The sequence below is a fragment of the Dipodomys spectabilis genome, unplaced genomic scaffold, assembly GCF_019054845.1.
Source record: "Dipodomys spectabilis isolate Male_0828 unplaced genomic scaffold, ASM1905484v1 ptg000163l, whole genome shotgun sequence".
NCBI classification, from domain to species: Eukaryota; Metazoa; Chordata; class Mammalia; order Rodentia; family Heteromyidae; genus Dipodomys; species Dipodomys spectabilis.
In genome coordinates this window covers 19,379,383-19,402,623 of record NW_024870840.1, presented here as the reverse complement: position 1 = coordinate 19,402,623, position 23,241 = coordinate 19,379,383, and the positions used below count along the sequence as shown (strand labels likewise).

The 23,241-nt window shown below is 51.5% G+C and overlaps 2 protein-coding genes and 1 long non-coding RNA gene across 5 annotated transcripts in view; 1 reads left to right on the top strand and 2 right to left on the bottom strand.

Moving 5' to 3' along the window:
- Nucleotides 1-114: 114 nt before the first annotated feature.
- Nucleotides 115-4,239, top strand: LOC122119101 (apolipoprotein L3-like). Its single transcript, XM_042693043.1, is given in 4 exon segments — nt 115-155; nt 927-1,157; nt 1,159-1,817; nt 4,175-4,239. Coding segments are annotated over 4 exon segments (996 nt in total).
- A 1,969-nt stretch (nt 4,240-6,208) lies between these two features.
- LOC122119266 (apolipoprotein L3-like) overlaps nt 6,209-23,241 on the bottom strand; it is a 30,714-nt gene continuing 13,681 nt past the window's right edge. The window contains exons 3-6 of one of the 3 annotated variants that reach the window (XM_042693301.1): nt 22,676-22,753; nt 20,908-21,034; nt 19,374-19,466; nt 6,209-7,241 (exon numbers count right to left, since the gene is read on the bottom strand). In XM_042693301.1, coding sequence (XP_042549235.1) covers nt 6,482-7,241; nt 19,374-19,466; nt 20,908-21,034; nt 22,676-22,739 — 1,044 coding nt within the window. In that variant the 5' untranslated portion in view covers nt 22,740-22,753 and the 3' untranslated portion in view covers nt 6,209-6,481. Of the gene's footprint in view, nt 7,242-19,373; nt 19,467-20,907; nt 21,037-22,675; nt 22,755-23,241 lie in introns of those variants that run through there. The other 2 variants (XM_042693303.1, XM_042693302.1) reach the window with 2 other exon arrangements.
- Nucleotides 7,248-12,735, bottom strand: LOC122119267. Its single transcript, XR_006149525.1, has 4 exons — nt 12,633-12,735; nt 10,742-10,819; nt 9,016-9,142; nt 7,248-7,331 (listed from the first exon to the last, which is right to left on the bottom strand). It is a non-coding gene; the product is annotated as an uncharacterized LOC122119267 (long non-coding RNA).

Genomic DNA, 23,241 nt, shown 5'->3' with positions numbered 1-23,241 from the left:
TTTCTACCATCTTCTAGTTTTGTACTTTGGCAACTTAATTACTGTGTCTTCGTTCCCTCATCCATTGTACTTTATGGTGAGAAACATAAGATAGGTCAGCAACGTGCTGGGTGTATGGTGGACACCCAGCACCTTTCCAAAACCCAGAGATTGAGGTGAGGGTCAGAACCAAGGGTCATGGAGGAACAGGAGCTGGGCACTGGTGGCTCACGCCTATTGCTGAGATCTGAGGATCACAGTTCAATGCTAGCTCGAGCAGGAAAGTCTACGAGATACTTATCTCCAATAAACTACTAAAAAAAAAAAAAAGCCAGAAGTGGCTCTATTGTTCAAGTGGTAGAGAGCTAGCCTTCAGCAAAAAGAAGCTCAGGGACAGAGTCCAAGCCCAGAGGTCAAGCCCCAGGACCACCACCACCACCAACAGCAACAACAAAACCCACAAAAAATCAAGAACAGTAACAGGAGTGGGTCTAGGATGCTGGCCAAAAAGAAGGCTTCTCCCTGAAGGCTTTGAAGTTATTTTCTTACGACATGCTGCTATTCTCTAAATTAAAAGGTTTGTGTGCTCCCAATCTTGAATGTCTTTTGTTCACCTACAGCACTCCTGCTCTATATAGCGTGGTGATACTGGCATCGACCTTGAGTAAGAAGTCACCTTTATCAACTGTCTACAATTCGAAAGCACATTGACTTGTATGCATTGCCCCTTTAATTGCATAAGGACCACAGAGCAACCGTGGCTTTCCCAAAGGTGTTCAGTATCGGATGAAAAAATTTACATATTAGCAAAATTCTTTGGTATTTGATTCTTGGTGAAATTTAAAAAAAAAATGCTCCATGATTGGGACAGGGTGGTGGATCTTAAGAAGCCTGTTTTACAGATACGCACACCATCTTTCTTGATTCTGTGGGCTTCGCTGTTACAGGTATGAAGGTGTTGCGCTCCGCAAAGCTCTGGAGCAGCTGGCGGCAGATGCAGCCATGGAGGACACGGACAGGCTGTGCACAGAGCTGCAGGATAGGAAAAGCTTTCTGGACACATTTCCTCAGGTGAAAATGGAGCTCGAGGAGCAAATAAGAAAGCTTCGTGAGCTTGCAGACAAGGCGGACAAGGTACAGAGGGACTGCGCCATCTCCCGTGTGGTGGCCAGCTCCACCCTCTGGAGTCCTGAGGATCCTCGGCCTGGCTGTGGCCCCGGTGACACTAGGGGGCGTTGCGACGCTCCTCGTCTCGGGGCTGGGGCTGGAGGCGGTGTCCGCTCTGACCAGTGCTGCCTCTAGCCTTGTGGGAGGCGTGAGGAAGTGGTCTGTGGAAGCGGAAGCCACTCACCTGCTGTCAACCAGCATGGTCAAAGGGAAGACAGTGAAGGAGGTTTTGACCGAGACCACACCCAAAGTTGCTGCTTTAGGCAAGAAGTACTTCCAAGACCTGCCACACCTTCAGAAGAACATGGAAGCCATAAGGCTGGCCAAAGCCAACCCTCGCTTAGCAGCCAGTGCCCGGACTCTCATGACCACGGGGACCATCTCAGCCCGAAGCACTAAGCAGGTGCAGAAAGCCTTTGGAGGCACCATTCTGGCAATGACCAAAGGAGCCCGGAGGATGGGTGCCACCACTGCAGGTGTCTTCCTTCTGATGGATGTCGTCAACCTCGTGAAAGAGTCAAAGCGTTTGTTCCAGGGCCCAAAGGCGGAGTCCGCTGAAAAGCTGCGGCAGGAGGCTCTGGAGCTGGAGAAGAAGTTGGAGGAGCTCATGCAGATTCACGAGAGAGTGCTGTCGGATGTGAGTTGGATGTCCTCTTTAGAGCAGCAGAGAGGTCAGGAGAGATGGGCTGGTGACTGTGTGGACAAATGAGGACCCCTCCCAACATACACTCACCACGTTATGATCTGGGACAAATGAAGGCAGAGCAGGGGAGGGCCTATACTTCCGACGGTCACTAGGCTCCTCTTCTTAAAGGTCCCACCCCTCCCACTATGCCACACTAAGGACCAAGCTTCCAGTGCGTCCTGGGGACCAACCCTGGACCATATCTAAGCCCCTGGGCGTCCCAGCCACTGTGGAGCCAGCATAGGCTCTGCTCCTCACTGTCTTCACTGGGCTGTCAGCATTAGCTTTCCCGTGGCCTTCTTTCATTGGTGGCATTAGAGACCTCTTCCTCTGTAGGCTCAACTTCTCTTTTTTTTGGGGGGGGGGCGGGGTCAGGTCATAGGACTTGAACTCTGGGCCTGGGCGCTGTCCCTCAGCACTTCAGCTCAAGGCTAGCGCTCTACCACTTGAAGCACAGCGCCACTTCTGGCTTTTTTTATTTTTTGCTTATGTGGTGCTGAGGAATCGAACCCAGGGACTCAGGCATGCAAGGCAAGCACTCTACCATTGAGCCACCTTCCCAGCCCATAGGCTCAACTTTTCTTTCCCCAAATAATCCCAAGTCTTGAAGCCAGGCCATGGCTGTGAACCCAAAGTCAAAGGGATCTCTTTGTCCTCAGCTCTGGTTCCTTGATATGGAAGGCTCTTGGGGAGATGCTCAGGAAGCACCCCTGAAGAATGAAAAGTATGGAGTCGCATCTGTGCCGATGTCACACCATTGTCTTTCCACGTGTGAGCGGAAGGACACTCAGAGAAAGGGAGATGGTGTGGCCTGGCCCGGGAGCTCTGATGGCCTAGCAAGGTGCTGGGAAACCTCAAGGACTTGGCTTCTGGTTAAAGGTTTAAACTCTGCTGCAGGGGAAAGAGATCTGAGAGATGACCACCAGGGGCTGCGCTTGGTTTATAATGCTTAAAGAATAAACACCGGCCAATTTGTGCTGCTCCCCCAAATGCTGCCATGGGATTTTCTATACTGGTGACTCCAGGAAAGACTGAGAGCCTAAGTCTGTACTTTTACATAATTAAAAAATTCTTTTCTTAGGAAATGGAAAGACTTGGAAAAAACTATATTAAGCCAGACCCAAAGATAGGTCCCATGGTTCCCCTTATTTGCAATAACTCATATATAGCTAGGATAATCCTACCAGACAAGCAGAAAAGGTCAAAAGCTATGTCCAGATGACCATATAAGATGATGCTAAGTGAAATGAACCCCAAAAAATGGACATGAGGTTTTTTTCTTTGTTGCTGTTGTTTTTAATGTACTATGTGATTTTTTTTGTTCCTTTGGTATGTTCTTCCCCCATGGTATAACCCCTGTTGTCACTGTACTTGATTTCGGTGCCCTGAATCTTGTATAGACACTTCGCTAATTTGAGGAGGAGAAGGGAAATAATAAAATGCTGAGACAAGGATACAGGTTGACCCATTGTAACAATGGGATGTACAAGATACTATGTTGAAAACAAACCTTACAACTTCAGAGTGAGGGGGTGGGGGGAAGAGGAAGGATAGGAGAGGTGGGGAGGGAAGGGATGGTAGAGGAAAAACAAAGGACGGAGTAACAATGCTCAATAGGAAATGTACTCATGTACAGTTACATGCTACTCATGCAACTGTAACCCCTCTGTAGAGTATCTTTACAATACAATTTAAAAAAATTCTTTTCAATGCAGTAAAGCAATAAAACTAGAAGTTTCTAAACAGCTACTGTTGTGCTTCTTTCTGTTATCCTCATCCTTTCTCTCTTTTTGTCCAAGACCAGGACTCAAACTTGCTATCTGATATTTTTGCTCATTAGCTCGTGCTCTACCACCTGAACCACGCTTCCAACCTCTCCTCCTCCTTCTTGGTCACAGGAGCATCTTCTGAGTTTTGGTGTGGCTGGTGGCTTCCCAGCTCCTGTGCCCTTCTTCCTGACTTCTGCCTGTGGATGGTGACAGATGAGGTCGGGAGTAGAAGAGAACCCCACTGCCATAGTTGGAAGCTGTGGGGGTGGGGATGAGGAATTCTGGACGTTCATCCTCCATCATTACTGTCGCAGTACCAAGACTCAGTATCTGGACTCAGTACAAGACTCAGCCTTGATGCACAGTGCACCTTCACCTATAGTTTCCACAAGTGAAATAGAGGGTTTCACATAAGGGAAATTTCCAGTAAGTAGGAAAGGCTGGTTTAACTCAGCTACAGCAGCGGTTAACTTGAATAGGGAGCAGTTGGGCAGAGGGGCCCAGTGATAGACAACGAATGATTCTTCTCTAGAGATTGCTAACTCCTAAAGGTTAACCATCTATGCCTTTCCAGAATCCAGCATGGAGAAGTTCACGTGCATCCAACAACTGGTAGCATATGATGAGTTTATTGATTAAGATCATGCCCCTTCGGCCCCCGGAGTCCCATGATATGCATGTGGGGTAAAGGCAGTCTGTGTTTTCATAAAAGTTGCAAAGAGAAAGTCTAGCAGAGCATTTTAGAATGGAGTTTGGGCATAGAAATAGCCAGATGCTACGTCTCAGGAATCCCCCAAGGAGGATGTGTGAAGGATCGGAGCCCACAAGTACTGAGGCAGCGGGATGAAGGGAGTCTCCCTGGGTGTGGCCCCATGGTGACAGAAAAAGCTAAAGAATCTCTGGCTGGAGGAGGAAGGGAAGGAGCTCATGTCCTGGAAAGTCAGAGAAGTTACCTTGTAGAAAAAGATCTAGGATAAAGGCACGAATCTGAGACTTGGAGAGATCAGGAAGCGGTGACTCACGGGCACAGGGTTTATAAAAGGTTACATAGAAAAATCTCCATCACCTGCTGTACATCGCAACAGTGGCGGGAGATGCAGGAAGCATGGAGATGGCCCATCTGCTTGTCAGAACTGGAGAAGTTCCCTACCAGCAAGGGAATTCAGATGTTTTCCCACAGAGCCATAGAACCTCACAGGTGGTCTTGTCCCACCTCTCCATTTGGAAGGCAATTGTCCAGCGTATTGACGATCTCACATAATGCACCTCCTTCAAACACTTTGCTCTCCCTGCTCATGGTTTTACAAACTTCAGGACTTGATGTTTCTAAGCTGGAATGCTTCGCAGAGCTCACCAAAACTGCTCTCTGAAAAGATAGTATTATGTACCTGGGTTACTGGATGTAGGGATAACAAGGAGGATGCTGGGTTAGAAGTGCTAATCCATCTTAGTAGTAAGAGAAATTCACCGATGTTGCTGCACTAATGGCAGGAGGAAATGCATTGGACTCTAGGTCTTAGAGATGCCCTCAGGCCTTCTGACCCTCATCTATCCTGGGCCCCAACTGCTGGATGCAGAAGGCTCCTGTGCCCAATCCTGTGAGCTGGTCAGTCAGCACAGCAAAGGCTCTGTGTGTCAGGACCCCACTTGGCCTGGCTGGGGCCATCTTGATCACACCCTCCATGAAGGCCCCTGAGAGACCCTGGTGTGTTCCCCTGATTCATTTGCCAGTTGACTCTGGATGAACTGTGAAAGTGACATGCAGTCCTTAAACTGAGTCGGTACCGTTCATGCCAGAAATATATAACCAAGTCCATCTCAGCTAGGATAGAAGTGCTTCTGAGACTTTATTAGCCCCTGCTTGTGACTTGATGGTAGACAGCCACTAGCCTTCCTTCTTCCCTTCCCCATGTATCTCTAGTTCCAATAGATATAGATAGATGATAGCTAGCTAGACAGAGATAGATTCACACAGATAGATACATACATACATACATATATAGATACATATATACATAAATATACACATACATTAATGTAGATGTAGATGTCCACACACCTTCTGTGTACTGCTAGATCTCTCTGGCTCTTTCATCTCAGGTCATCTTCTGACTATGGTACTAGATTCTTTTACAGCCCAATTTCCCCAGAGTAGTCAGTTAATAGTTACTGAGAAAAAGTCCTTAGATGATCAAAGGGGAATAACCCGATGGATCTCGGATACCCTTGAGGCCAGCACCCCTTCCAGGCTAATGAGAAACAGGCTCTGAGAGGTGCATCTGTTCACTCCCATCAGGTCGACCACGACAAAGTTCTTTCACCTGTTCTTTGAATCTGTCAGCACCCCCACCCATGCCATGAATCAACCACTGTTCAACACAGCATCTGAGGGTCAGTGGGGCTATAGTGATCCCTCGGAGGTCCTCTGCCCCAAGAGGAATGGCCACCAGCCAGTGCTCTACTCACTCATGCCACTACCTTCACCCTCCTCCTCCTCATCTTTACTGCTACCACCACCACCACCATCCTCATTGTCATTGTCATTACTGTTGCCAAGATATCATTTCCTGAACAAGACGAAGATGAATCAGTATTAGAGAAACAGGACTGGAGAAACCAGAGAAAGACTTTATTCTTGCTGGGACATCAGACCGTGGGGACCCCATCTCTTTCTCCTTATTCTAACAACTTCCAGCTCTGGCTTTCTCTCCTTCAGCTCTTCAATTTCCTGACCTTCTTCTCGTGGCTATTCCCACAAATCCTTAATTCATTTCCACCTCACTGCATAGACTCATCTTCAAACACATTGCAATATTTGCCCACACTTCTGCTCCACTGGTCTCCGCTAACCTCTGCACTGCTTGAGAAGGTGGGGGTCACCTCACCGAGCCTGGCCTGATGACAATTTCCTGTGGATCTTGACAAGCAACTCCAACTTGCTCTCCAGCTCCTGGGCCACCCGGTGCAGCTCTGTGGCCAACTCTGACTCTGCTCCCTTAGACAAATGCTGTGAATCTTGCACGAGGCTGACCACATCCATCCCAAGGAAGACACCAGTGGGGACGGCCCCCAAGATTCGGGCTCCTCTGGTCATCGCCAGTGCAGTGCCACCGAAGGCTCTCTCCACACTCTCAAAGCCTCTCGAAGATCTCCAAGTGTTCATTAGGCCCCTCGCCTGTCGCAGAACCTGAGGGTTGGCTCTGGCCTGTCTGAAGGCACGGACATGTTTCCCCAGCTCTCTCAGGCACTGGATGAACTCATCAGATGCCAACACGGCTTTGAGTGATAAACTACCCGCCATCTCTGATAACTCTTTCAACCTCTCCGTGCTTACGGACAATAGCTTTGTGACTTCATCTTTGGCCGAAGACATGTTTTTTCCTTCTACAATGCTAGTGGCAGCACTGGTCACAGAAGCTGCTGCTCCCAGCCCAATCCCACCTGCAGACAGCCCCAGACTGAGTCCTGCGGTGCATGGTGCCAGAGCGAGACCGCCGAGGGTCATGAGTCTTGAGGCAACACCGGTGGAGTCGGCCACCACGTGGGAGATGGTACAGTTCCTGTGCACCCTGCTGACCTCATCTGCAAGGGCGCGGAGCCTCCTGATGTACCCCTCAACCTCTGTTTTCACCTGAGGAAACCTCTGCAAGATCTTCCTCTGCAGCTGGCCTTGCTGGACCGTGTCTGCGGTGCCATTCTTCAGCGCTTTCTTCAGGGCCCCAGCTTCATCCCTGCAACAGTAAATGTCATTCAGTTTGTTTTTTCCAAAAAAAAAAAAAAAATGGATTCCATAAATTCTTTGCTGCACAAGTCACAGAGCTTTCACTAACATGGAACAGGAGTTACTAGAATGGAACAGATATTCAACATTATTCTATTCAAGGTGAATAGGTTTAGTACATCACAGATGCTCTGTGGCCCATATTGAAGAAAGGGCAAGGAAGGAGAGTCAGCCTAAGAAGTTCTTTCATGAAAGGCATTTGAAGGACACCTCCTTCTCAAGATTCATCCATGGCTGCCAGGGCATTGGCCAATAGGAAGCTCTGCTTTAGGTCAGAGAAGGTCAGTGTGTTAAACCAGCAGCCTGCCCCAAAGGCTTCCCTGGGTCTTCAGTGGCTGGGAAGGGATCTGCAGACTCCTGGGAAGTCTTGCCAGCCAGGAGTGGCTGAGTTAGCCTATACACTTTGGCTTTGAGACCATACAGGTTGAGTATCTTTGATTCAAAATTCCCAACTCTGAAATGCCCCCAAATGTGAACCTGGATTTTCTGAGTACTGGGAATTAGACTCAGGCTTTGCAATCAAGTGCTCTCCCCTATGAACCATGCAAGCTCCCAGTCATTTTGGCTTTTGTATTCCAAATGAGACAATATGCAAACTTTGCCCACCCTGCTCTAGACTTGCACCTGTGCTGGGCACTTTGGTATCACTGCTGATCACCCACATCCTCCTGTCCGGTAGCTGGGATGGCAGGTGTGTGCTGCCATTGCCTGATCCCAAATTGAAATCCTCTCAGCACTGGTGTGGAGACAGACATATCAAGCCCTACAACTGACCTTAGCAGACAGATTGTTCTAAAATAGAGTGTGGACTCACCTGCAGGATGCAGGATGCATGTGTAATGTATAGAAAATAAAACTTTTTCTGAATTTCATGTCAAACACTGATCTTATTGCCAAGGAATTTCATTACATACCTGCATATGTGTCAAAATCAGAGAAAAACAAAACAAGAACACAAACCATTCTGGCCTTACTGTTTCCAAGTAAAGGACCTCCAGTCCTAGCCAAGTGATGGTGATGTGTGGTGGGTGCTTTGGCATCATTTCTGACCACTACAAGCAATAAAGGATAAAGGCACTGAGCTCTGGGAGGGAGCGAGGCTGCAGGGTAGACAGGAGGAGGGTGTGATTAAGCCTCATGATGGAATCTGGGTTGTCATCCTGACTGGCTGGAGATGCGCCTGGGAATGAGGTGGGAATACTGATATGTATTACACTGAATTTGTAGATAGCCTTGGGAAGTATTGCCATTTTCACGATGTTGATTCTTCCAATCCAGGAGCATGGGAGGTTTTTCTGCATCCTAAGTTCTATTTTGATTTCTTTTTTCAAATTTTTAAAGTTTTCATCATACAGGTCCTTCACTTCTTGGGTTAAGTTAATTCCTAGGTATTTTTTGTGGGGTTATTACGAATAGTCTTGCCTTCTTGATGATAAAGCACAGCTATGCCTGTGCCCCACGGCGAGTCTCCAGAGATGACTGGCCTCTGGGCCAGTGACCTGGGGGAGGAGGGCCACACGGAGGAGCTGGACACCATGCAATGTGTGCGGGTGGGGGAGAGGGAGGTAGGGAAGATGGGGAGGAGGGTGAGGAGAAGACAAGGGGGAGAAGAGGGAAGTCCTACTGCAGGTCACCTGGACAGTCCAGCCTCAGCCACAAACACCTCCCAGATTTGGTCTTCAGTCACCAGGAGGCTGGCATACTCTGGGCCCAGTTGGTCCACAAGAAAATCAGTGACATTCCCAATGAATTGTCTGGCATCTATTTGAGGAGGATAAAGGGAAGGTCAGAGGCAGGGTGGAGTTCAGGGGTGTAGGAAGTCACCCTGTGTGGACCTGTCCCATGGGAGACTATGCGTGGAACTGAGCCCGCCCTCCAGTTCACAGGAAAAGTCCTAACCCCAGTGACTGTGTGTGGACACAGAGCCTGGTGGCACACGTCTGTAACCCAGCTGCTTTGGAGTCTGAGACAGAATCACAGTGTGAGGTCAGCCTGAGCAAGAAAATCAGCCAGACCTCATCTCAACAAACACATGAGGCCTAGTGGTGCAGGCCTGAGCTCCACTGGGACACAGGCAGAAGGCCATGGTCTCACGCTGGTCTCTGGAAGAAGCAGGAGACCCTGTGCAGGAATGGACAGCTGGACATCAGTTTTGACATCGCCGATGGGACACTTCACGTTGCTGTGAAGTCTGCATTGGAACGCTCCCCGAGCCCGAGGGGCTGGATGAGGTGAGGATCACGAGTGGGAGCTGTGGAGTGATCTGGTGGTGCAGAGAGCAGCCTCCTGCAGAGGGCGGAGGCTCTGGGACAGCGGTGGAGATGGAGGTGGCACTGCTGCGCCTCGGCTCAGTCCTGTGACTCTCCACGACTCAGGGGACCTGGCTCCGGAGCAGTTCTCAAAGGAGGGAGATTTATCCTGACGACTCCATCACCCAGGCTTCCCTCCAGGATCCCACGCCCTGCGGGGAGTGGGGCCTGGAATCTTCCCCCTCTCTCCTTCCTTGCTCTGCAGGGCTGGCTCCTGGGAAGGACTGACCTTGAAGGCAGGTGGGGGAGGGGAGGCAAGGGGAGCAAGCAGGCCTGAGGGATGTGGGGTGGGTGGGTGGGTGGGTGCGGTCCTGGGAGGAGGCCTCTGCCCTCTCTGTCCCTTTCAGGCTCTTCTTCCACATGGTCAGGAGACCCAGCCCTTTTTGGGGCCGTCACCGCTGTAAGCAGGTGCTTGTCCCTGCAGTGTGGCGGGCACCTGCCACAGCTTCAGGCGGGATGGGGAGGCTGCATGGCACAGGAGCAGGTGCAGGTGCAGGGAGGGAACTGGCACTAGGGGCGCTGGGATGTGGCAGGTCCTGGCCTGGGGACCTAGGCGCATCACCTCTGACCCTCAGAGCAACATGGGCAAAAGCTGCTCTCATGTCACCGGTGGGGACAGGGGCACCAAGGTCACACTGGGGCCCAGTCCAGTGCCATTCTGAGTCACTCTTGCTCTGAGCCCTTCAGAGATCCTGAGCCACCCATGAAGTTACCTTAGAAGTAGGGGAGGTGGAGAACAAGGGACATATATAGGTTGTATAGATCTCTTGCTGCCCTCTGTCCTCTTCTTCCTTTCATCCTCTCCCCTGCTGTCCTCCCCATCTGCAGGCCTCTCCTGGCCTCATCTAGGGAGGCACAGTCAGGAGGAAGTGAATAGCAGGGCCCCGCTCTCTGGGAGGGCCAGGAAGCCCACTGGTGGATGTAAACTTTGATGTAGATTCTTGAGGCTCCCTCCTCCAGCCCTGACTCCTCTGCAGGCCAGCTCTGGTTGGAGCTGCCCCTCAGGGCAGGCCTCTAGTATGAGGCAGACAGAGAAGAGGACCATGATTACCTGGGGAGGTGGCCAGATGCTTCGCACCAGCTGAGGTGACTCTGAAAAGATTTCTTGCACTCATGGTTGTTTTCCAAGCTGCAGGAGGAGAAAACACAGTGTGGATGGACTGAGGAAGCTCCAGACAAGGTGGCAGCAGGGGCCAGTCTCCTTGGCTTCCCTCCAGGGTACCAGGACACAACCCACCCTGGCCCTCTTCCCCTGTGCTCCGTGGCTATGGATAGAAAGTTAGTCATCTTGTTCCAGCTCCCTCTGCCCTGAGCACAGCCAAGGCAGAGGCCTCCTGTCCTCCTAGAGACAATGGACGAGGACACAGCCATGGAGAAAGACAGAATCTGCACAGAAGGAAGGGTGGAGGAATGGCCAGCAGACACCGGGGCAGGGAGCATGCATGGGAAGCCATGACAGTAGCTAGCATGGACTGGGTGTGGCTGTCACACAGGCCTCTTCCTTGCCCCACCTGAGGCGACCACACAGACAGAGATGAGGACCTGGGGTTGCTTGCAGTGTGGAGGGAAGGAGCACAATGCCTCCCCTCCCCCCACCTCCCCCAGGTGCACAAGGCTGAACCCGCACCCGGTGGTTCTGACACAAGTCCTCTGTTGTGCAGCCTGTGCTCTGGCCTCTTCAGTGTAGATCTAGATGGGCGTGTTTTATATGTGTGTGTAAGTTCCTAGGGGAGGCACCCGACTTCTCCACTGTGCTGAGACAGGGCTTGGCCCAAGTGCATCCTACAGCCCTGACCCTTTTCATGTGAGAAGAAAAGAGACAAAGCACAAGAGAACATTTCCCAGACCATAGGATCCAGCTAATCTGATGAGGGTTTTAGCTAGGAAAAAGCCTTCCCCCCACTCCCCAGGCCAACACCAGGGCCAGAGCTCAGCCCAGCCCCCATCCTTCCTACCTCTCCCCCCACTCCCCTGCTTACTGGAACTGCCTCTCCCCACCTCCCACCACCCAAGAGATGGACCAAACATGGCAAGATCCTCACTCCATCCACCAGTGAAAACACAAAGCAGCTCAAGAAGGGAAGTGACTTCCCTAGTGAGACACAGCTCTGGAGAGCAGAGTGGAGTTCAGCACCGGCCTCTCACTCTGAATTGAAGCAAAATGTGTGACTATAAACATCCAGAAGTTTCTAGAATTTTCCCTCTGCCTCCACACACTCAGGGGTCCACTGTACAGAGCCGGAGCTAGGCCTTCGATTATAAGACTGCAAACCAGGATGGTGCTGGCCATGCTGTCCCCAGACCTGGTCACCTTGGCATCTGGACACACGGGATGCCCCATCCTCTTCCTCCATCTCCCACCGGCAGAGCCAGGCCTTCTGCCCGCTCTGCCCATTCCCAGGACTCTGGGCCAGCCAGTCCCTTCCTGGGGCCTCAGTCTCCCCACAGGTCCTGGCATAGTCTCCGTGTTCAAGGGCAGGTTGAGTGGAAAACCTCTGGGTTCCTTGATTCTCATAAGCCAAAGGGCTCAACAGCAGCACCCACGGCCAGCTCCAGGGTGGCCAGGACACCAGGACTACTAGGTGCTGGGTCCCCTGATCTTCTCTACCTCCTCTGTGTCCTCCATTTTCCAAAATGGCAGCACCACAGCAGTCACCTTTCCTCTCAGCCCTGCTGGCCATGTGCCAGCTCGCCTGCAGCCCTCTCATCCTGGGGACCTTTGTGGACTCACCTGAGCAGTTCCTGCTGATGCTCTGTTTAGGAAACCATGGGGAGGGAGGAGCAGGCAGACACAACCCTGCGTATGGATCTGGGCTCTGATATTGCCCCACAGTGTGACCTGGGGCTGACTGCCTGACCTCTCTGAGCTCATCTATAAAATGGAGAGCCCTTTTGGAGATGGTGAGGAATTGGATGGGGAGAGCAGGTCACGCCCAACTCACCACAGAATCTTCCTCTGGTGGGTTTGCTGGTGACCCGTGGTCCTTGACTGTGTGTATCCAGTAGTGCCTCTCAGACACAAGAATGCAGACTCGGGCTATATATATTCAGGTACTAGAAAAGGAAAATGAAATTGAAAGTTCTGGCTTCCAGGAAGCATGATTAATCAGACAGCATACCAAATATGTGCTTAAGGTCTGATGACCTTTCCTTATTGACTCTCTCAGAGGAATGACTTTAGACTAGAGAACTGGCTTCCTTGGTAAAGCCTCTGACTTCCAAGTACAAAGCCCTAAATTCAAACTCTAATACCACCTGACAGAGAGAGAGAGAGACAGAGACAGAGACAGAGACAGAGAGACAGAGAGAGAGACAGAGAGAGAGAGACAGAGAGAGAGAGACAATGAGACAGAGAGAGAACATCTCCCTAGTGTGTCTCCATGGTCTTTAGGAGAAAAGCTGTGCCACAGAAATACAATGAACTTCCCCATGGGAACTGGGCTTAGATTCAGCCCCTCACCCCTGCACAACCCCCTCCCCATTCTTCCCCCCCCTCCCCGCATCCTGCAAGTTCACTGTAGGCTCATTGCTGGGCTGTGGCTGGGCGTCCTGTCCACACAGCTTTTAGACAGTAGCCTGCATGGCTTCCTCTGCCAGGATCTCCAGCTTCTGCCACTTGGAAACATCATGCCTTGCTTCCTGGCAGAACCCCACCATCTCCACTCCCACCCGCCCACCCCAGGTCACCCGAGGCCACCAACCTTGTTTGGCCTCCTTGGCACCTTGTCAAGAGGGGACAAAGTCCACAGCAGCTCCAAAACTTCTGAGCCCCACAGCTGCCTTCCTGGCAGAGGAGCTGCAGTTGGGGCTGGACTCCAGAGGTCAGCCTGACCCCTCTGATGAGGCCTTTTCCATCTTGAGATCGCCATCTTAGACAAGGCTGTATGGCACTGTCACCTGCTTGGAGCTCTGAGGTAAGATGGTGGGTGGCCTAGAACTCTCAAAGTTCTCGGTGGACCTCCTTCCCTACTTGATTGGCGTTTCATAATCATTTCCTAACTATCACCTTTTCTCCCTGTTTTTCACACTGCCATAAACACTGTACATACCTGTGGAGTGTGAGCTCTGATGCTCCAGGTGAGGAAGCTGAGGCCATGGCAGGGCCAGAGGCCTTCACCTGAAAACTCACAGGAGGAGCCAAGTCTCCAGTTTGAGCTTTTGATACCCAGACCACGGGTGGGTCCTTGCTAAGGCTACTGTTTGGTCATTTTTCCTCCTGGACTTCCCTCCTCCATTCTTCCCCCTGGGATCAGCATGGGTTTTTCTGCACAGCCAGAGAGCCATGCTGAGATGCAGATCGGGTGATTGTGCACAGGAGCCGCCCTTCTGCAGAGTGAGGACCCCGTGCTCAATCCCTGAATGCTGAATCCCTGGAACATTCAGAGACTCTTGAGCACAGTGTCAGGAGCAGCAACCCAGGGAACAGGGCTGCAGACTGGACCTGAGGATGGAAGTGAGGACTCTGAGCACAGATGCCAGCACAGATGGTCTCCCAGGAGATCGGATGGCTTGTTCTAGAACAGCTCAGCCTGCCTACAACATCGCAAGTCACAAGGATGTCTGCAGCTCCATATTGGGTCTTGACCAAAGTCTCTGATCATGGGCCATGTTGATTTCCTGACTAGGGGATCCTAATCCGTAGGAAAGCAGCCCCGAAACTGCTTTGGAAGGTTCTAGAAGAGAGCAGCAGCACCTGGTGGAAGATGGAGGCTCAGCATCCTTCCCTCCTGTCCTGCTTCCCCATCTTCTTCTTTTCCACACCTGGCCAAGTCCCTCAGACTGACTCTTAGTGAGGACCAGGAGGTGACCAGCATCTCCTAAGGACTGCAGAGCTCACTCTGGGCACAGTCGCCTGCTCTCGATCAGTCGATGTCGACTGAAGGTGGTCACCGCAGTGAATTCAAGGCTAAGTCCCATCAGTCCGTTCCCCTCAGCTGCCAGGCCGCATCCTGCAGTAGGTGCATGTGCTCTCCCAGTGAGCCAGGCCTGCGGCTGTGGTGCCAGTAGGCTGCAGTGCAGCCTAATCTGCATTTCCCTCTGTGGTTGGGGTTGGACACCAGTCTTCACACTGAAATTCCAGTTCAAGTCTTGCACTTAATATCCTATTGTTGGCACTACTCTGCTACTCTCACACCCATTGGAAAGAACCCATCTCCATGATCAGCTCCTCTGAATTGTTCAGCAAGAAAGGTGAGGTTGAGGGTAGTGTCCCACAGCACTGGGTGTGTAGGTCGATAGGATGATGATCATAGCCTGGATGATGGCTCTGGTTGTAACTCAGGCACAGTTTGAGAGCCTCTGCTCTGCTGCACCTGCAGAGCTCAGGCCCCAAGTGGGAAGAGAAGTTCTGTATACAAGCTGTGTATTTGGCCATGAGCAGAGACAGACAGGTGCCGTTTGGGATAGGAGCCAGCACACACCCTCTTCTCTCCACTGACAGCCTTTCCAGGAATTGAGGCCCAGATGTCATCCCAACAGCTCACACTGTGCAAGTCAAGCAAGAAGGAGCCCCAACCCACATCAGCCCCAGAGGAAGTCCTTGAAAAACTCAGGGGACGCCCAATCAGAGCTTCTCTTCTTTTTTAGGAAGCTTGCTCCCTCCAACTATTCCTTCCTTCCTTTTTTTTTTAAAACTATTCTTTACTTCCTTTCCCCCTTTTTTTCAATCTAGTAAATGAAAGAAAGAAAGAAAGAAAGAAAGAAAGAGAGAAAGAAAGAAAGAAAGAAAGAAAGAAAGAAAGAAAGAAAGAAAGAAAGAAAGAAAGAAAGACGGATGTAGGGAGGGAGGAAGAAAAGAAGGAAGGAAGGAGAAGAGAAGGAGGGAGGGAGGAAGGACAGAAGGAAGGAAGGAGAAGGGCAGGAGGGAGGGAGGAAGGAAGGAGAAGGGGAGGAGTGAGGGAGGAAGGACAGAAGGAAGGAAGGAGAAGGGAAGGAGGGAGGGAGGAAGGACAGAAGGAAGGAAGGAGTAGCTCAGAGTGAGACCAAGGGTGACAAGGAAGGATAGGTCTGGGGCGAAGCCCTTTAACCCATATATGGAGTTACCCTGGGCCCCTGCTCTTTCTGTCTGTCCGCCCTCCTTCCTCTCCGAGTTGGCTCATGGTCCTCATGTCTCAGAATCTCAAAATGTCACTCTGTCTCAGGATTCATGCCTCCTTCAAAGCAAGAAACAAGGAGAAACAACTCTCCTGTCACACCTGTCTTGAATAGCAAAAGCCCCTAGAAGCCCATTGGCATGGTGCCCTTGTCTTTCATTGGTCAGGACTGGGTCACATGGTCGCTATGTTACTGAATCCAGTTAACAAGTTCTTTTCCTGGAAAATCCAGCGTCCGTGATAAGAGTATTTTGGGGATGAAGGGCTTTATTCAAAAGTCAAAGAGTGGAGAAGGAAATGAATGTCTCAACCCCACAAGGGCCAAGGGGTCAGATATAGAACAGGAATAATGAGGGAGAAATATGGGCTAATAGGAGGGAGAAATATTCACGTTCTTTCTGAGAAGAGACGGGGGTCTTGCAGGAACATGAGTGTCACGTCTTTTTGCTCCTTGAAGGCTTGGCTTGAACCCAGTCTGGGCAAGAGAGTCTGTGACACTCTTATCTCCAGTTGACCACCAAAAAGCCAGAAGTGGAACTGTGGCTCAAGTGGTAGGGTACTAACCTTGAGCAAAAAAGCTAAGGGACAGCACCCAGGCCTCCAGTTCAAGCCTCACAAATGACAAAAAAAAAGAAAGAAGGAAAGAAGGAAAGAAAGAAGAAAGAAAAGGAAAAAGGGTGAGAAAACTCTCTGCAGAAGAGACATTCAAGCTAGGACTTGAAGGTCCACTAAGGACCGAAGGAGATTGGAGCAGAAAATGGCCCAAGCTGTTCCAGGCAGCATAAGAACGGCCTGTGATTGGGGAGGCCAGAAGGAGACAGGAACAGAATGTGGACACAGACCAGTTGGAGGCAGAATAGAAAATAATCTGTCTTCAGCGCCAGTCACTCGCAGGTCCCAGGTCCAAATGTGTGCTGGATCCCCCAGTGGGGACTGCAGGAGGAGATCTGGAAGCCTTGCTCATTGCCAGCAGCCTCATCCGGGAAGGAAGGTAAGGCTGAGCATCTGCAGCCCCCGGGGACCCTCAGAGGCTGCAGCCAGCAAAGCAGCTGCTTTGACATCAGCGGTAACGAAGGATGTGCGTGCGAGGCCTGAAGCAGGGAGGAATAAATGACTGGTCTCCAAGGCAGGAGCAGAAGAGGGGTTAGCTAAAAACACCCCAGAAACACTACCTTGCTTCTCCCCAAACCATGACATGAATTGTATAGGTTCTGGAAACCAATGGAGCAGGACAGACTAAGCTTCCAGTGCATCCTGGGTGACCACCCTGCGGCCATATCTAAGCCCCTGGATGTTCCAGCCACTGTGGAGCCAGCATAGGCTCCGCTCCACCCTGCCTGCACTGGGCTGTCAGCATTAGCTTTCCCGCTGGCCTTCTTTCATTGGTGGCATTAGAGACCTCTTCCTCTCTAGGCTCAACTTTTCTTTCCCCAAATAATCCCAAGTCTTGAAGCCAGGCCATGGCTGTGAACCCAAAGTCAAAGGGATCTCTTTGTCCTCAGCTCTGGTTCCTTGAGATGGAAGGCTCTTGGGGAGATGCTCAGGAAGCACCCCTGAAGAATGAAAAGTATGGAGTCGCATCTGTGCCGATGTCACACCATTGTCTTTCCACGTGTGAGCGGAAGGACACTCAGAGAAAGGGAGATGGTGCGGCCTGGCCCGGGAGCTCTGATGGCCTAGCAAGGTGCTGGGAAACCTCAAGGACTTGGCTTCTGGTTAAAGGTTTAAACTCTGCTGCAGGGGAAAGAGATCTGAGAGATGACCACCAGGGGCTGCGCTTGGTTTATAATGCTTAAAGAATAAACACCGGCCAATTTGTGCTGCTCCCCCAAATGCTGCCTTGGATATTCTGCATTAGTGACCCAGGAAAGACTGAGAGCCTAAGTCTGTACTTTTGTGCACTTAAATTTTTTTCAATGCAGTAAAACAATAAAACTAGAAGTTTCTAAACAGCTACTTCTTTCTATTATGCTCCTCCTTTTTCTCTTTTTGTCCAAGACCAGGACTCAAACTTGCTATCTGATATTTTTGCTCATTAACTGGTGCTCTACCACCTGAACCACGCTTCCAACCTCTCCTCCTCCTTCTTGGTCACAGGAGCATCTTCTGAGTTTTGGTGTGGGCTGGAGGCTGCCCAGCTCCTGTGCCCTTCTTCCTGACTTCTGCCTGTGGAAGGTGACAGATGAGGTCGGGAGTAGAAAAGAACCCCACCGCCATAGTTGGAAGCTGTGGGGGTGGGGATGAGGAATTCTGGACGTTCATCCTCCATCATTACAGTCACAGTATCAGGATTATTGGGTAAGATTTTCCCACCCAAGTCCAGAGGGGCACTCAACTTTGACGCACAGTGGAGCTTCACCTATTTCCCACAAGTGTAGGAAAGTCTGCTTTAACACAGCTCTGGCGGCAGTTAACTTGAATAGGGAGCTGTTGAGCAGAGTCCCAGTGATAGACAAAGAATAGTTCTGCTCTAGAGATTACTAACTCCTAAAGGTTATCCAGCTATGCCTTTCCAGAACCCAGCATGGAGAAGTTTACGTGCATCCAACAACTGGTAGCATATGATGAGTTTATTGATTGCGATCATGCCCCTGAGGCCCCCAGAGCCCCACAGTACACATATAGGGTAAAGGCAGTCTGTGTTTTCATGAGAGTTGCAAAGAGAAAGTCCAGCAGAGCATTTTAGAATGGAGTTTGGAGGCATAGAAATAGCCAGATGCTACGTCTCAGGAATCCCCCGAGGAGGTTGTGTGAAGGTTTGTGGAGCACACAAAGGCTGGGGCAGAGAGGTGAAGGAAGTCTCCCTGGGTGTGGCTCTGTGGTGACAGGGCTTAGGAAGGTGGCATCTCCTACTGAGCCTTGTAGACCCTGACAAGCAACATCAACTTATTCTCCAGCTCCTGAGCTACCCTGCGCAACTCTTTGGCCAACTCTGACTCTGCCCCCTGAGATAAATGCTGTGAATCTTGCACTAGACTGGTAAAATCTAACCCAAGTAAGATCCCTGTGGAGACTCCCCCCAAGATTCGGGTTATTCTGCTCATTGACTGTGCAGGGCCCTGAAAGGCTCTCTCCACATTCTCAAAGGTGTTTGAAGATCCCACCCTGTTCAATCGGCCCTCCAACTCATGTGGTAGATGAGGGTTGGTTCTGGCCCCTCTTAAGGTAGAGACATATGGCCCCAGCTCTCTCAGGCACTGGATGAACTCATCCATTGCCAATGAACCTTTAAGTGCAAACCTAACACACATCCCTATTAATTCCTTTAATCTATCCTTGCTTGTGGACAACAGCTTCATGGCTTCATCTTTGGCTGAAGACATTTTACTCCCATCTACAATGCTGGTGGCAGCACTGGTCACAGAAGATGCTGTTCCCAGCCCGATCCCACCTGCCACGAGTGCCATACTGAGTCCTCCTGTGCAAGGTGTCAGAAGAAGGCCACAGAGGGCCATGATCCCAGAGATAACACCAGTGGAGTCGGCCACCACGTGGGAGATGGTGCAGTCCTTGTGCACCTTGCTGACCTCATCTGCCAGGGCCCGGAGCCTCCTGATGTGCCCCTCAACCTCTGTTTTCATCTCAGGAAACTTCTGCAAGAAGATCTTCTTATCCTGCTGGTCTTTCCAGATCATGTCTGCTGTAACGTTCTTCAGATCCTCTCTCATTGCCCCTGCCTCCTCCCTGCAAAAGTCAATGTCACAGGATGGAGAGCATCAGTTTGTTTTGCTGCAAAATGGATTCCGTAACTTCTTTCCTGCACAAGTCACAATGCTTTCACTAGACTGAAACAAGGCTCACTAGGATGGAACAGATATTCAGTATTGCTCTTTCAAAGATGAACGAGTTTAGTAGGTCCCAGATGCTCTGTGGTCCATACTCAATAAGGGTCAAAGAGTAAAAGGCAACTTAGAATGTTCTTTCATGAAGGGCATTTGAGAGAAACCTCCCTCTCAAGATAAATGCTTGACAGCCAAGGCCTCTGCCAGTAGGAGGCTCTGACATTGAACAAAGAGCCTTACATCCTAGAAGACCAGTGTGTTAAACCACCAGCCTTACCAAAGCCTTCCTTGGCTGCTCAGTGTCTGGAAAAGGATCTGCAGACTCCTGGGAAGTCCTGCCAGCCAGGAGTGGCTGTGTTATCCTGCAGACTTTGGCTACAAGGCCATACAGGTGGAACATTTCTGATTCAAAATCCCCAATTCCAAAATGCCTCCAAAGGTGAACCCGTAATTTCTGAGTTCTGGGGATTGGACTCAGGCCTTGCAGGTCAAATCCTCTCCCACATGAACCTTGCAAGCTCCGGTCCTTTAGCCTTTTGTTTTTTGCTTCAGGTGAGACCCTGTACAAACTTTGTCCTACCCCAGCTCAGTCCTGAATGTGTGCTGAGGGCCTGTTATTACTGCTGATCGCCTACATCCTCTTCTCCAGAAACTGGGATGGGCTGCCATCGCCTGACCCCAAATCTGAAATCCTCTCAGGACTACCATGGAGCCAGACATGGCAAGTCCTACACATGACCTCAGCAGAGAGATTGCCGTAAAATAGCCTATGGAATCACCTGCAGGTTGTGTGTCATGTACAAAAAATAAATCTTTTATGAATTTCACATCAAGTGCAGACCCTATCCCCGAGGTATTTCATTACATACCTGTACATGTGTCAAAATCCAAAAGAAAATAACCAGAACCCATTTGGCCTCACTGATTCTGGGTAAAGAATGCCAGGCCCTGGCAGTGTAAGGGTGATGTGGGGTGGGTGCTTTGACACCATTTCTGACCTCTAGAGGCACTAGAGACTAAAGGCACTGAGCTCTGGGAGGGAGCGAGGCTGCAGGGTAGACAGGAGGAGGGTGTGATTAAGCCTCTTGATGGAATCTGGTTGTCATCCTGACTGGCTGGAGATGCGCCTGGGAACTTGATGATAAAGCACAGTATGCCTGTGCCCCACGGCGAGTCTCCAGAGATGACTGGCCTCTGGGCCAGTGACCTGGGGGAGGAGGGCCACACGGGAGGAGCTGGACACCATGCAATGGGTGCGGGTGGGGGAGAGGGAGGTAGGGAAGATGGGGAGGAGGGCGGGGAGAAGACAAGGGGGAGAAGAGGGAAGTCCTACTGCAGGTCACCTGGACAGTCCAGCCTCAGCCACAAACACCTCCCAGATTTGGTCTTCAGTCACCAGGAGGCTGGCATACTCTGGGCCCAGTTGGTCCACAAGAAAATCAGTGACTTTCCCAATGAATTGTCTGGCATCTATTTGAGGAGGATAAAGGGAAGGTCAGAGGCAGGGTGGAGTTCAGGGGTGTAGGAAGTCACCCTGTGTGGACCTGTCCCATGGGAGACTATGCGTGGAACTGAGCCCGCCCTCCAGTTCACAGGAAAAGTCCTAACCCCAGTGACTGTGTGTGGACACAGGTCCCTTAAGGAAGTACAGGAATTAAGACGAATCAAAGCTGAGCCTGGTGGCACACGTCTGTAACAAAGCTGCTTTGGAGTCTGAGACAGAATCACAGTGTGAGGTCAGCCTGAACAAGAAATCAGCCAGACCTCATCTCAACAAACACATGAGGCCTAGTGGTGCAGACCTGAGCTCCACTGGGACACAGGCAGAAGGCCATGGTCTCACGCTGGTCTCTGAAAGAAGCAGGAGACCCTGTGCAGGAATGGACAGCTGGACATCAGTTTTGACATCGCCGATGGGACACTTCACGTTGCTGTGAAGTCTGCATTGGAACGCTCCCCGAGCCCGAGGGGCTGGATGAGGTGAGGATCATGAGTGGGAGCTGTGGAGTGATCTGGTGGTGCAGAGAGCAGCCTCCTGCGGAGGGCGGAGGCTCTGGGACAGCGGTGGAGATGGAGGTGGCACTGCTGGGCCTCGGCTCAGTCCTATGACTCTCCACGGCTCAAAGGACCTGGCTCCGGAGCAGTTCTCAAAGGAGGGAGATTTATCCTGACGACTCCATCACCCAGGCTTCCCTCTAGGATCCCAGGCCCTGCGGGGAGTGGGGCCTGGAATCTTCCCCCTCTCTCCTTCCTTGCTCTGCAGGGCTGGCTCCTGGGAAGGACTGACCTGGTTGAAGGCAGGTGGGGGAGGGGAGGCAAGGGGAGCAAGCAGGCCTGAGGGATGTGGGGTGGGTGGGTGGGTGGGTGCGGTCCTGGGAGGAGGCCTCTGCCCTCTCTGTCCCTTTCAGGCTCTTCTTCCACATGGTCAGTAGACCCAGCCCTTTTGGGGCCGTCACCGCTGTAAGCAGGTGCTTGTCCCTGCAGTGTGGCGGGCACCTGCCACAGCTTCAGGCGGGATGGGGAGGCTGCATGGGACAGGAGCAGGTGCAGGTGCAGGGAGGGAACTGGCACTAGGGGCGCTGGGGTGTGGCAGGTCCTGGCCTGGGGACCTAGGCGCATCACCTCTGACCCTCAGAGCAACATGGGCAAAAGCTGCTCTCATGTCACCGGTGGGGGCAGGGGCACCAAGGTCACACTGGGGCCCAGTCCAGTGCCATTCTGAGTCACTCTTGCTCTGAGCCCTTCAGAGATCCTGAGCCACCCATGAAGTTACCTTAGAAGTAGGGGAGGTGGAGAACAAGGGACATATATAGGTTGTATAGATCTCTTGCTGCCCTCTGTCCTCTTCTTCCTTTCATCCTCTCCCCTGCTGTCCTCCCCATCTGCAGGCCTCTCCTGGCCTCATCTAGGGAGGCACAGTCAGGAGGAAGTGAATAGCAGGGCCCCGCTCTCTGGGAGGGCCAGGAAGCCCACTGGTGGATGTAAACTTTGATGTAGATTCTTGAGGCTCCCTCCTCCAGCCCTGACTCCTCTGCAGGCCAGCTCTGGTTGGAGCTGCCCCTCAGGGCAGGCCTCTAGTATGAGGCAGACAGAGAAGAGGACCATGATTACCTGGGGAGGTGGCCAGATGCTTCGCACCACCGAAGATGTTTCTCAAAAAACTTCTTCTACTCATGGTTGTTTTCCAAGCTGCAGGAGGGAAAACACAGTTTGGATGGAAGCTCCAGACAAGGTGGCAGCAGGGGCCAGTCTCCTTGGCTTCCCTCCAGGGTACCAGGACACAACCCACCCTGGCCCTCTTCCCCTGTGCTCCGTGGCTATGGATAGAAAGTTAGTCATCTTGTTCCAGCTCCCTCTGCCCTGAGCACAGCCAAGGCAGAGGCCTCCTGTCCTCCTAGAGACAATGGACGAGGACACAGCCATGGAGAAAGACAGAATCTGCACAGAAGGAAGGGTGGAGGAATGGCCAGCAGACACCGGGGCAGGGAGCATGCATGGGAAGCCATGACAGTAGCTAGCATGGACTGGGTGTGGCTGTCACACAGGCCTCTTCCTTGCCCCACCTGAGGCGACCACACAGACAGAGATGAGGACCTGGGGTTCCTTGCAGTGTGGAGGGAAGGAGCACAATGCCTCCCCTCCCCCCACCTCCCCCAGGTGCACAAGGCTGAACCCGC